The sequence below is a fragment of the Pituophis catenifer genome, unplaced genomic scaffold (genome assembly GCF_029215685.1).
Source record: "Pituophis catenifer annectens isolate HBS135680 unplaced genomic scaffold, rPitCat1.0.hap2 SCAF_8, whole genome shotgun sequence".
NCBI classification, from domain to species: Eukaryota; Metazoa; Chordata; class Lepidosauria; order Squamata; family Colubridae; genus Pituophis; species Pituophis catenifer.
Genome location: NW_027256888.1, coordinates 63,685,643 through 63,698,481, shown reverse-complemented (window position 1 = coordinate 63,698,481; position 12,839 = coordinate 63,685,643). Strand labels below are relative to the sequence as shown.

The 12,839-nt window shown below is 35.7% G+C and overlaps 1 protein-coding gene across 1 annotated transcript in view; it reads left to right on the top strand.

The window, feature by feature from the left end:
• The window catches only part of MTTP (microsomal triglyceride transfer protein), a 36,540-nt gene that overhangs the window by 9,223 nt on the left and 14,478 nt on the right, over positions 1-12,839 (top strand). The window contains exons 4-10 of the mRNA XM_070948567.1: positions 1,668-1,775; positions 4,421-4,537; positions 5,040-5,179; positions 5,930-6,080; positions 8,954-9,114; positions 10,507-10,675; positions 12,154-12,261. Coding sequence (XP_070804668.1) covers positions 1,668-1,775; positions 4,421-4,537; positions 5,040-5,179; positions 5,930-6,080; positions 8,954-9,114; positions 10,507-10,675; positions 12,154-12,261 — 954 coding nt within the window. The remainder of the gene's footprint in view (positions 1-1,667; positions 1,776-4,420; positions 4,538-5,039; positions 5,180-5,929; positions 6,081-8,953; positions 9,115-10,506; positions 10,676-12,153; positions 12,262-12,839) is intronic.

Genomic DNA, 12,839 nt, shown 5'->3' with positions numbered 1-12,839 from the left:
TTATTATGTAACTCTTATAAATGTATGCAGAATGGGCAGGAGCTCAGCAAGTTATAACTGCTCGAGTGCTAGCTGAAAGGACAAAGTCTTGTGGTTTAAATTCAGATGCAGCAGCCAGTGCAAAGATCACTCTGCGTCTGACACGTCCTTGTATTATTAATTTCGCTATAGTTCATTTTTGACTGATTACATAGCTTCGAATAAGGGCCAAGATATATGTTATCTCAAAATTTCTGCTGGGGTGGCAAAAAAGGGGTTACTATGAAAGGTGAGCGTATTAAGTAAATTTCTTATCATATCTTGACGTTAAATCGGTGTACATGACTATTGTCAAATAGAACTAACATTAGTAGTTTCCTCCTGCCATCCTAGAGAGAGAGAGAGATTCATTTATTTTCACTTAATTAGGGGAGGCAATCATTTTGGGACACTTTTGCTCAGTTTCTGAGAATACATGGTGGTATGAAGATTGGTCCCAGGCCATGATACCAACACAAGCATCTTGTGCAATCTCTATGGTAAAAATTGTATTAAGAGAAATCGTATTAAGAACTGGAGAAGCTTCTTGGATGAGAAGTGAAATGTCTTCAAAAAAAAAAGCAAGAAAGTCCAGTTGTCTCTTGAAAAAGCACCTTTGGGACAACCATGACCTGGATAACTGAGAATCTCCATAAGAGAAACAGTAAATACAATTTTAATACTGTTATGGGCTGGGGATGATAAAGAAAACATCATGAGAACGTCGTCGTTGTCATAATCATCATCATTTTAGCCATTGTCTGTGCTCTGTAGGATGAGTGCAAAAATATTTATGCTTTGAGGAATATGAAAAAAAACCATATATTGTTTAGATTATGAGTTCCCAGAAAAATACAACATGCACCCTCTGGAGGCATTCATGTCATCTAGAAGATTTCTGATGTGTCTCAAAATTTAATATCTTCTCCATCTCTCCCAAAGGTGCTTTTCCAAAAGGCTTTTTCAGTTCTTGGTGAGAAGCAAAATGTTTTCAAGGAAAAAAAAGCATCATAGTCCAGTTGCCTTTTGGAAAAAGCACTTTTGGAATAGCCATGATCTGGATGCTTGAGAATCACCATAGACATCTCTCCATCTCTCCCAATATTTTACTGTATTGTTGCCCAATTTCAGTAAGGGATGGACTACAGCTATTTTTTTAAAAAATGGGATAGAATGTAACTTTTAGCTACCAGTAATCTAGTCTGGTAGTGGTTCTCCAGGGTTTTGAGTAGCTAGGGTTTCACCTTCTGATCTTTTTTAAAATTGAAGATGCCAGGAACTCACTTTAGGATATGTAGACATGAGAAATTCTGGAAATTGATTTACAATAATTTGGAGGTTGCCAGATTGTGAAAAGCTGGATAAAACCTTCTAATTTTCTCATTAAAAATCAGTGTTCTATATCAGACCTGGAAAAAGGGTGCAATAGCTCAGTGATTAAAGATGCTGAGCTTGTCAGCTGGAAAGATGACAGCCTGGATCTGCTTTGGGACATATGTGTGTAGAATAGAATACTGACTCATCTTCTAATATTAATAACTGAAAATAAATTAATAATAAATAATGACTGGAATTTTGGAGGATAGTTTTTAAATTAAAATGTATTCTTATTACAAATTCTCTCTTTCTCTCTCCACCACACTTTCTAGGTTAAAAATTTCTACGGTTATGAAGATGAACCTTCTATTATCAAAAATCTTAAGAGAGGCCTGGCTAGCTTGTTTCAAATACAGCTAAACTCTGGAACTACAAGCGAGGTACTCTATTCTGTCATGCATGCTAAATGTGTTTCTTTGTGATTTTAATAGGAGAATACTTAACATATTAAATTTATTTAATTTAGCACCATGCACTTCCAAATTGACTCTGGATGGTGTATACTATAACCAAACAGCATAGAAAGATACAATAAAATTATAAAAACAAAGGAATAAAGAGAATAAAGAATAAAGAACAGGAACAGATAGGATATTACTCTTGAAGACGAGATACATCATTAAAAAAGAAGAGAAAAGGGGATATAGATTTTTGTAAAAATTATACAAGCCTTTTTTAGGTATATGTTCACATTTGGGCAGAAATTACTGCAGTGAGTGCCACCCTCTTACAACGTTGAGGACAAAGTTTTAAAGAGCAAAACATAAATGAGTATGTCTTATGCATGTTATATAAGAAGCTTGTAATTTAATTAAAACACCACCAGTAATGACATTGATAAATCTGCTGAAGTATTATTGCCCTCAAAGTAAGGGTTAAGAGCAAGACCAAATGAAGTCACAACCATGAAGTGCTATATTAACAGTATAAATGTAAATATATTACGTTACATTCTATTACATTACATCTATCTATCTATATATATATGTATAAATATAAGAGCCTAAAGACCTGGTTTTGAAAGTTGGCTTGGGAACCAAATGGTGGACTTTGATGCTGTAGGTAGCAGCTAGATTGATGGCAGACTCCACCTCCCACCTTACGCTGTGCTCTCCACCCATTCGTCTTTTTTGTTACAGTGATGCATTCTCATTGTGTTCTTTTTCATTGTTTATTCTATTGTTCTAATATTTTACTTCTATTTATACTTCTTTCATTTTCTTCCTTTTTATTATTGTAAGCTGCCCAGAGTAGCCCCACAGCAAGATTGGCAGAAAATAAATTTAATAGATAAATAAAAATGATTGTTACAAAAAATGAATGTATTTGCTGCACATGTATCCTATGTTGAAAACCATTCAGTGAATCTGTGAAGTGCTCATTCCCTTTCGCTAAGCCCTTTGTTTCAACATGTTTGCCACCATTTCTCATCTCAGCCTATTGTAAATTCACCTGAAGAAAACTGGGGAATCTAAGATAGGAATATAGTTTTGTTTGGTTCTACTCAACTATAATTTATTTGATGAAACCATAGTTGACAAACCATGACTCGTTGGGATACAAATACATCTAATATTTGGTGCTTGGTTTGTAGAGTTTCTACACAAATATCAGTTGTAAATTAAACAGAACTATCTGATTCACTTGAGTGTTTGAATAAGGCCTCTTGATGGCCAATTACCTCTAAGGCTCCAATGTCAACTTATGTGTTCTGATGTCATTGTGTCCAATGCCATTATGGTACATGTGACATCATTTGCCCTGCCTCTCCTCTTTGTGCAGACATCAATTTATTTGGAAATCCAGAGTAAAGGTTAGATTAAGACAGTATAACAATAAAAGACTTATAGAGAAAATTTGGACCTCTTCTTGTCTCCTCTTTGATGTCAGAAAGAAAAATGAATAGTCAAATCCTGAGCAAATATTTAGAGTTGTAATGTTAGCGTGAAGAATGTTGACACAAATTAGTCAGTTTTGTTTCTTGTGAACAAGTGGATCCACTCTGTCTGGTTTCTGAGCCATGCTTCGTGGCATAGTGTAGTATATGAACACACATCAAGTTGTGGCTTAATCAACAGAACGTAGTTAAGCAAATAATGCCTTAATGTAATACATGAACTAGGTTTTAATTAATATTAAACACTTCTTTGTAATTATCCTATGGATTTTAAAAATTATCACTCTAGTGCAGTGTTTTTCAACCTTGGCCGCTGGACGATGTGTGGAGCCTAGCAGAGCTGGCTGGGGAATTCTGGGAGTTGAAGCCCACACATCGTCCAGCGGCCAAGGTTGAGAAACACTGCTCTAGTGGGAGTTAGAACTATTGGGGCTACAAATCTTTCCTTCACCAGCTATAGTCTTAAAGAAAGTTCCTTCATTAGAAGAAGTGTTATGTAAAATCTTCAATTGTGCAAAAATGGACAGACTCACATTGGAACTCAAAAATAAAAGTGAACATATTATGAATGTTAATAAAAATAAAACATATTATGAAATCTGGACTAAATTTTATGAATGGTTAGACAAGAGAAAGAATGCCAAGAAGAAGGTGTAGTGAACATCTAGAAATATATATGTCAATGTATACTGAACTTGTGTGTGTAATATAAGTTGATTGGATATGGATATAGTTGTTTAGGAGGAACTATGTAGTATGCTTGGCATGTAATGAAGTAAGATATATATAAATTTGTGTATAGATAAAGGAATATATTATTTATTAATCTGAATTATACGGAAATGTTAGAAACCGAAGATGTCAAACCATGTCCATTGTTTTTTAAATTTGAATTATTAATAAAAAAACTTGAAAAAAAAGAAAAAAAAGAAAATTCTTTTACTGAGGTAAAATTTGCCTTGGGTAGAAACCGAGTTGCTTTATTGCTGCAGTTACATGATTTTATTAGTTGTGCTAGTACTTTGACAATATTTATAATGAAAAGCAAAGACTATTTTGTAAAAAAAAAAAAAAAGTTGGTCAGCAAGTCTTTGATACACCAACATGTTTATTTCATCTGTTCTCTAGATCGATATCTGTGGAAAATGCAATGTGACTTATCAAGCTCGGCAGAATCAGATCACTAAAGTGAAAGCCCTGAACTCTTGCCAGTTAGAACAGCCAAGTGTAACCAACCGCAATCAGGTACAGTAGGGTACACAACTTTTCTACAACTTGGCTAATTCTTGGCTTTTAATCTTGTGGTCCCCATCCTGAATTACTTTCTTCAGTAAAACTTTAGTCACTTAGATACTTTCAGAACTATGACAATTAAAATTACTTTTTTTTTGCATCAGACAAAAAATCCCCAAAGGTTCGAATAATACTGAGTAAAGAAAACATGGTTTGGGGACAATGAAAGCTAGTATGGTTCAATAAGTACTTTTTTCAAATTTCTTAATCTTTTATTGATTTTTTAAAAATCGGGATATATCATCCTAAATTGTGGCAATTGATTCTACTTGATTTGCTTTCTTTTGTTTACCACTATTAATTGATGATTCCATATTATAATTTAGAACAAGATAAATTCAAGTAAGTTTATATCTGGCAAACAGTATTAGAAAAAAAGGTTGATGTAATTTGGAGAATTAGTTTCTAATTTTATTTATTTATGTATTTTTATTTATATAAAATCATTTTTCAGCTCTTCGAGGTGAAGAAAAAATCCACTTCCGCTGTAATTTATGTACTGGAGGACAGCTTCATTAAATCTGTGCGGGCTGAAGAAAATCATATTTTTAATTTGAAATCTCTGCAACTTATTGATGCAAAAGTTAGTTCAAAGTAAGGTGGTTTCTTTGTCTATTTTTCAGAAAATTTTCAATGGTCAAATCCAATTAATAAAGCTTTTAACCTTTACCTTTATTGATATCCCAAATACTATAATTTAAAAGCAATGAGAAAACATTTTGAAAACAATATTTTTGTATATATAATTCAAGAAGCTTAACGTGTTTATTATTACTATCGTTGTTTTGCATTAATTAGGCTTGGAAGAAGTGCTTTGCAAACATATAAGCAAAGCATATCTCCTCAACACATTAAAACAGATGCATCATTAAAAATCTTGAATAGCTACCTGGAAATTTCTCCCTAATTGGGGTGAATGCATATAGATATATTCTTTAGCCCCAACCACTCATCTAAACAGCCAAGGATGGCTTTCAAAACAGCCAAACAAATTCTGCAAATGATACAACTGCTTTAATAATCCGAAGAGAGGCTCTTCATCCAAATGCTTCACAGAGCCTGACTTTTTCCTGTTGTTCTCAGGAATACCAGTCTACAGATGATCTGTCAAATCTAAACAAATCTTTTCTTTTTTAAAAATGCTGCAGCTCTACACAATATCTGATTCCTCATTTGCATGAATTTTGCAACAAATAGATATACCTTTGCTTATAACCATTACTCAGCTATATATATCTCAGAATATATATGTCTTGTGGTCTTTGCCAACACATGTAGCCATTTTAAACTGTTTGTGTTAGAGGAGGCAGGCTTGTTGAACTGCTTGCTTATGTATACATACAGGCAGAAACTGGAACTGAAGTCAACTGAAGCTGGTCCAAGAATGAAGGCTGGGAAGCAAGTTGCCAGCATTATAAAGGCTCTGGATTCAAATTATGTGGCAATTTCTTTGATGGCAGATCCTGTCTCTGATGAATGCAAAAGTTGTCCATCAGTAAGTCATAAAGAAATACATGAAAAGAAATATAACAGTTATGTACTATTGAAATGGCCATAGCTGAAGAGGTACTGGAAGGAATTAAAGAATTTGAGATTATTTTATCTGGGAAATATATTCACTGCTACTGTAGTTATGCTTCTGAGCCTAATTCCAAGATTTTGAACTGTATGTGAATAGTTTTGAAGGCCTTATCCCATAGTGCCCTATTCTTCTCCAGTAATTGTACAACTGAGAATTCTATCATGCAACATTGCTTGGACCATCTCAGGGAAACCTCACCGATAGAAAGTTTATTTATTATTCATCCATCCTTCCTCAGTATAATTGTAGAGACTAAATGTCCATAAATGAGGAGGAGGAGGCAACTTTTGGGGTTAAAGTTACACTTTACTTTTAAATGGCATATTGGGGACAGACTCCAAAAATTGGGGGTTTAACACAAACATTTTAACTTTACTTTTAAATTTTAAAATGAAAATATATTTAATAATTAACATACTCACACCTCATAAGGTAACGGTAAAAGTTCCCCTCGCACATATGTGCTAGTCGTTCTCGACACTAGGGGGCGGTGCTCATCTCCATTTCAAAGCCGAAGAACCAGCACTGTCTGAAGACATCTCCGTGGTCATGTGGCTGGCATGACTAAATGCCAAAGGCACACAGAACACTGTTACCTTCCCACCAAAGGTGGTCCCTATTTTTCTACTTGCATTTTTTATGTGTTTTCGAACTGCTAGGTTGGCAGAAGCTGGGACAAGTAACAGGAGCTCACCCTGTTACGCAGCGCTCGGGATTCGAACTGCTGAACTGCCTTTCGATCAACAAGCTCAGCGTCTTAGCCACTGAGCCACCATGTCCCAATCACGCCTCATATATTTACAATATTTTTCCTTGCCAAATATTTCATTCAACACAACTTTCAGAGGAACTGTAAGCATCACCCACAAGATTTTGAAAATGTGGGCCACATACAATCCCAAGGCCTTGGGTCATACATTCTTGGCTATAAAGCAATATTTAGCATAGGATATATAGGGATGCTCAGTTGAAGTTTATAATCTCCAGCTGTGTCTGAGCTATTAGTACTCCCTTCCCATTCATTAAGGCTCCAGAAATAGCTTCTATCTCACTCATCATTGCTTCTGTATGTTTAATTACAATTCAGGTAAGGTGAACTTGTACTGCTGAAATTATAGTAGTGCTATTTGGAATTAGCATCTGCTACTATTGCTTAATAACTCTGGCCCAATAAGAGATAAGGTATTTTAGCAAAGGCTGAACTGAGCTCCTAATTTCCTAGTTAGGAGCAATGTAATAAACATTGCTGGAAGAAACAGCTGAGCTTGCTCTAAAGAATGCCAGAGATAATACTGGATAACAGAAGTGACTGTATATGGTAGCAGTGGTCAAAATATTCACTCAGCTCTGTACTGGAAGTTGTTTGAACATTCAAACATATTTTTTTTCACATGACAAAACTTCACAAGACATTTCAACATAAAAATCAGACTTTTGAAATGAGGCATCTGAAGATTTAAAATAATACCGGTCTGGCACCAATATTGTGGGTTTATGTATATCTATTCAAAATAAGATTTTATGGAATGTTATGGGATTTATTCTTAGTGAAGAGTATAGCATTTGTTTTTTTATCCAGAAGAGTGTGAATATGTAATATGCTTGATAATCAAATGGTGTCAAGTGGAAAAATAGTTCCTCAAATCAAGAGTTATTTTACGGTTCCATTCTATCTTCAGTATGGATATATGCAGTGGTGGAATTTAAGTAATTTAACAACTGGTTCTCTGCCCTAATGATTTCTTTCAACAACCAGTTTGCCAAACTGCCCAGAAAGTTAACAACCGGTTCTCCCGAAGTGGTGCAAACTGGCTGAATCCCACCACTGGATATATGCATTCAGTACCCATATGAAATAGATGGGGCAGTTCATTAGAGGATTTTGAGCAGTACGCTACTGGAATTCTTATATGTGAAGGTGTTGCTTTCCTTAAGTCAATATTGGGTTGAATGAAGTACAGTAAATTAAAGCTGAATCCAGATGATTCAGGTGTATTTGTGGAGTGGGCAGAAGAGTGCCATACTTGAAAGTTTGGGAGTGATTCTGGATCTTACGTGATTGATTACCCTACGGTAAACAGCCAGGTCTTTTACTAGCTTTGGCTAATATACAACCTAGAATTCAGAATCCAGAATCAATGACGCCTCTGCTACTAACATTATTGTCAGCCCTTGAGGAAAACCAATTCAGACTTCATACGAAATATTAAAACTCTACTTTGTTTATATCGGCTATAATAACTCAGTCTTCAAACACTGTATTTCCCTTTCATTTGTTCCTAAACCAAAGAAAGTCAAGGCAAGTCAACGTTAAGCTTCTTACCTGGTCTTCCTGAACTTAATTGGCTGTTAATTTGGTTAACAACCTTGGCATTTGCAGAGCCAATTCTGTGGTTTTTAATGGCACTGGGTCTCAGTTTCTTTTTGGATGACATATCAAGTATTAATTATTACATTTAAAATTCTGTAAAGGTATGAACTAGGTTAGCTATTTTATAAAATCTGTTGGTCAACATACTGTATTTCCTCTTCCTCACAAATGTTTTTCTGATCACCTCAGGTTTACTTTCTCATTCCCTCTTTCTGATTTCTCTGAAAAAAATGAAAAAGCCTGATGGGATCAAAAGCTCAGGCCCTCTTTAGAAAACCAGGCTAAAGCTGGAGAAGCTTTGGCCTTTCAGCTCTTATCAGAAGAGAGTAGGTAATACACCAGACCAGTTACAAGCAACACACAGAGGACAAACTTTTTAAGGTGCAAAGGTTCAAACTGTGTATTTTTCTGGCAGCTGTTTCAGCAGTGGATGGTCATCCGAAAACAGCTTGAACCAGATAATCTTTCAAAAGCCGATGCCGCAAAAGGATTTTTGTCATTTATCGAGAGCCTGAAGAAAGCAACAAAAGAAGAAATCTTACAGCTACTGAGAAATGAAAATAATACAGAAATACTGTGAGTTACTGGGAATGGGTTTTACGCTTTCTGGAGTAACATCCCCATTTTAAATTTCAGTAAGCGTTGGAGAAAGATTTATTGTATTTTGTAAAATTATATAAGATTAGATTATTTATTTATTTATTTATTTATTTATTTATTTATTTATTTATTTATTTATTTATTGGTTCGATTTATATGCTGCCCTTCTCCGGAGACCCAGGGCGGCTTACAATGCGTTAAGCAATAGCCTTCATACTTTTGTATATACCTGCTTAGTAGGGCTTTCGGCCCCCCCTAAGCGGTGTTCTTTTTTATACAAAGTCATCTTATTGCCTCCATAATCCGGGTCCTCATTTTACCTACCTTGGAAGGATGGAAGGCTGAGTCAAACTCGAGCCTGGTGAGATTTGAACTCGCAGTAATTGCAGGCAGCTGGCAGCTAAATGCTATTTAACAGCACTTTAGTCCGCTGCTCCATCAAGGCTCCTATCTTATATATCTTATATAAGATTATTAGGGTCAATATGAATTTAATACCAAAGCAGTGTTGTGGTTCTTGCTTGTTAGCTCAATATGCACTGTTTTCAAGCCACTATGAACTAGATCAGAGGTCCCTATGTTTTTTCCTGTGTAAGCCATAAGCCAATCACTAGCAAGTCAGCTAATATTATTATTATTATTATTATTATTATTATTATTATTATTATTATTATTATTATTATTATTATCATCATCATCATCAAACAATTTCCTTGTTACTCAGGCCTTATTATCCTGCTTTCAGATCTAACTTTAGCCTCAAGTAGTTTTGAATTGCAAAAATTATCCAAAATCAGTAGATGGCAGAAAAGAGACATAGAACAACAATAACCTTTTGCTGCCAGCCATCGTTGTCTGGAATTTTTGTTATGGAAGCTAGCGTTGCCCAAACCTGTTGTGTAGCTGTTCAAACTGAACAGTAGTAACATAAAACATTCTGCAGGTAGTCCTGGCATAAAAAGGGCAATTGGGACTGGCAACTCTATCAGTCCATCATGTGGATGCCACACAATCAACGTTTGCAACTCCTGCCAGTTTTCCCATTGAATTTGTTTGACAGAAACCGGCAGGAAGGTGGAAAATGACAATTGTGACAGTAGAACACAGCAACCATTGTAATTACCAGATAGTTGCCGAGCAGCTAAACTGGGATCCCATAATGGTGTGTAGGGATGGGGAAGGGGCTGCAACAGGCACAACCACAAGGACCAATCTCCTTATTTAATGCTGTTGTAACTATAGTCAGTAAGCAAGGACTACCTGTAATCCAATACATTTATTAAAAATGCAGGAAGACACAGCAACAGTAATGTGTTTTAAAATAAATAATTATCAACTTTTTATTTTCTCTGCTTGGCCTCCAAACAGTCCCCAACTAGTTGATGTGGTGGCGTCCACACATACTTCAGCCTCTCTGGAAGCGATGTTGGATTTTCTGGATTTCAAGAACAAGAGTGGATCTCTCCTTCAGGAACGGTTCCTCTATGCTTCGGGTTTCACTTCTCATCCCAATGAGTTATTACTCAGATCTTTAATTGTAAGTTAACCCGTGGCAGTCAAGGAAATGTGACTATAGCACAGAATTTAAGAACATATTTTTTTTTTCCTTGAGAAACACCCTTTTCTGGAGAGTTGAACATGAGCTTTTGAAAGTCACCTGGAAATGAGCTTCTTTGAATCAAATGAGATTAGCTTTTGATACAGCCTTTGGTTTGGGTTGCACTTACAGTAGTGCCATTAGCAACATGGTAAAAATAATAAAGTAAAAACAAAGGCCTTATGACTAAAGCTAAATAAGTGCTTGGAATTCAAAAAAATCAGTACTATTAAGGAAAATGCACATAAAAATGTGGTTAAAATTCCTCTTCTTCCTGGCATGCAATTATCGCTAAGAAAAATATTTGGGGGTGCTACTTAATGGGACTTTTCTCCTCTCCCCTGCTAATTTTAATGTGGAGAGAAAAGAGATGCTTATTCGAAGTTATGAATGGGAAGGGTAAGTTTAAATTTCCCCACCTTTCATACTGCAATACGGATTGTTTTTTTCTCTCCTGATTCTTAATTAAAAACCTCATTTTAAAACTGATAGCCAGAAGCTGCTCTATAGAGCAGCAGATCTGTAGTTTCCTCGTGATGAGATGAATATCAGTCCGTCGTTGATCCTTTCCCATTCAGCAGAACTGCTCCAATTCTTCATGAGAATATTTTTTTTCCAAATCACTGGCTATTTTATATTTTATAAAATATTGTCTGTTGCACAGCACGTTGGTAGGTAGGCTGGTCCTTCTTGAATAAGGAGCATTATTCCCTCCAGTCATAAAACAGAACAGTTCCTTGAGAGGATTGGGGTCATTTATTTATTTTATTAATTTATTCAATTTATATGAACACCCATCCCAGATATGTCTCTTGGTGGCTTCCAGGAAATCTGGAAGAGCCTGAGTGGCGTAGGAGGCTAATGCCTCTTAAGGCAGCATTTAACATCCAGCTGCCTGCAATTACTGGAGTTCAATTCTCATCAGGCTCAAGGTCGACTCAGCCTTCCATCCTTTCTAGGGTGGGTAAATTGAGGACCCAGTTTGTGGGGGCAATAAGCTGACTTTGTACAAATATACAAAAGTATGAAGGCTATTGCTTAACGCATTGTAAGCCGCCCTGAGTCTCCGGAGAAGGGCGGCATATAAATCATTTTTTTTTTTAAAAAATCAAAACAAAATCAAAAGATAACAAATAAGAAATAATATAGCAACTTAGATAAAACCAAGCAAACAGCGTAATCAGCCTTGATATGGGTTCAACCACATACTCAGGTCCCAAGTTTGGCAGATTTGGCACAATCAAATCTTTAAAGCTTTAGAGAAAACCAGTAGGGTTAGGTCATGCTAGCTTTGTGTAAGCCAAATTTCAGAAAAATGTTTGTGCCAAATCACCCAAAGGGATCATAGTAGATATTTTTAAATGTTAGATTTAAGGGGCCAAGGCTGACATTGTTGACTTTTTTTTTTAATACAACAGAATAAATACAGGAGTCCAATTGGTAATAATGAAATCAGAGAAATGGTTATTATTATTGCCGGCGCACTCATCAGAAAACTGTGCAACGTGGGAGGCTGCAAACTGCCTGTAAGTGTTTTCTAGTTTCCTACAAGAATTCGGGACAAAATAATGCAATACTTAGCAACTGTTAGAGGTTACAATGGACCTTCCTGGAGGCTGCTTACAATCCAGGTTCAAAGTTCTGATGGACAACCTCCTTTATGGCTGGTTTAGGCATCCTGCGATCACAACTATTTTACAACGGTTTTGCTAAAAACCAGCATTTACTTCCAGTTTTTGGCAGAAATATGCTCATAGCAGACCATTGGTTTGTTTAAAGACTGCCACAAAAAAGATAATAAAATTTTATGACTGTCACGACTTATAACTGAGAATGAGCAGGTTCCATTATGGGTGTAAGTTGAAGACTACCTGTATGCACTTAATGCAAATATGAAACTTCATTTAAGTTTCTCTGACTATTACTGACTCCAATTATTAAGTTCCCATTTGCTTGAAAAAAAACCTTCCCTTCTCTGTGCCTCTGACAATTTCCCTTTCCTTTATTCAATTTCTGCCCCTTAAGGACTACCTTCCAAATAATTCTTACGTTGTTTTCCCCACTCCTTTATTATCTCTCATCCTTATTCTCTTCTACTTGTATC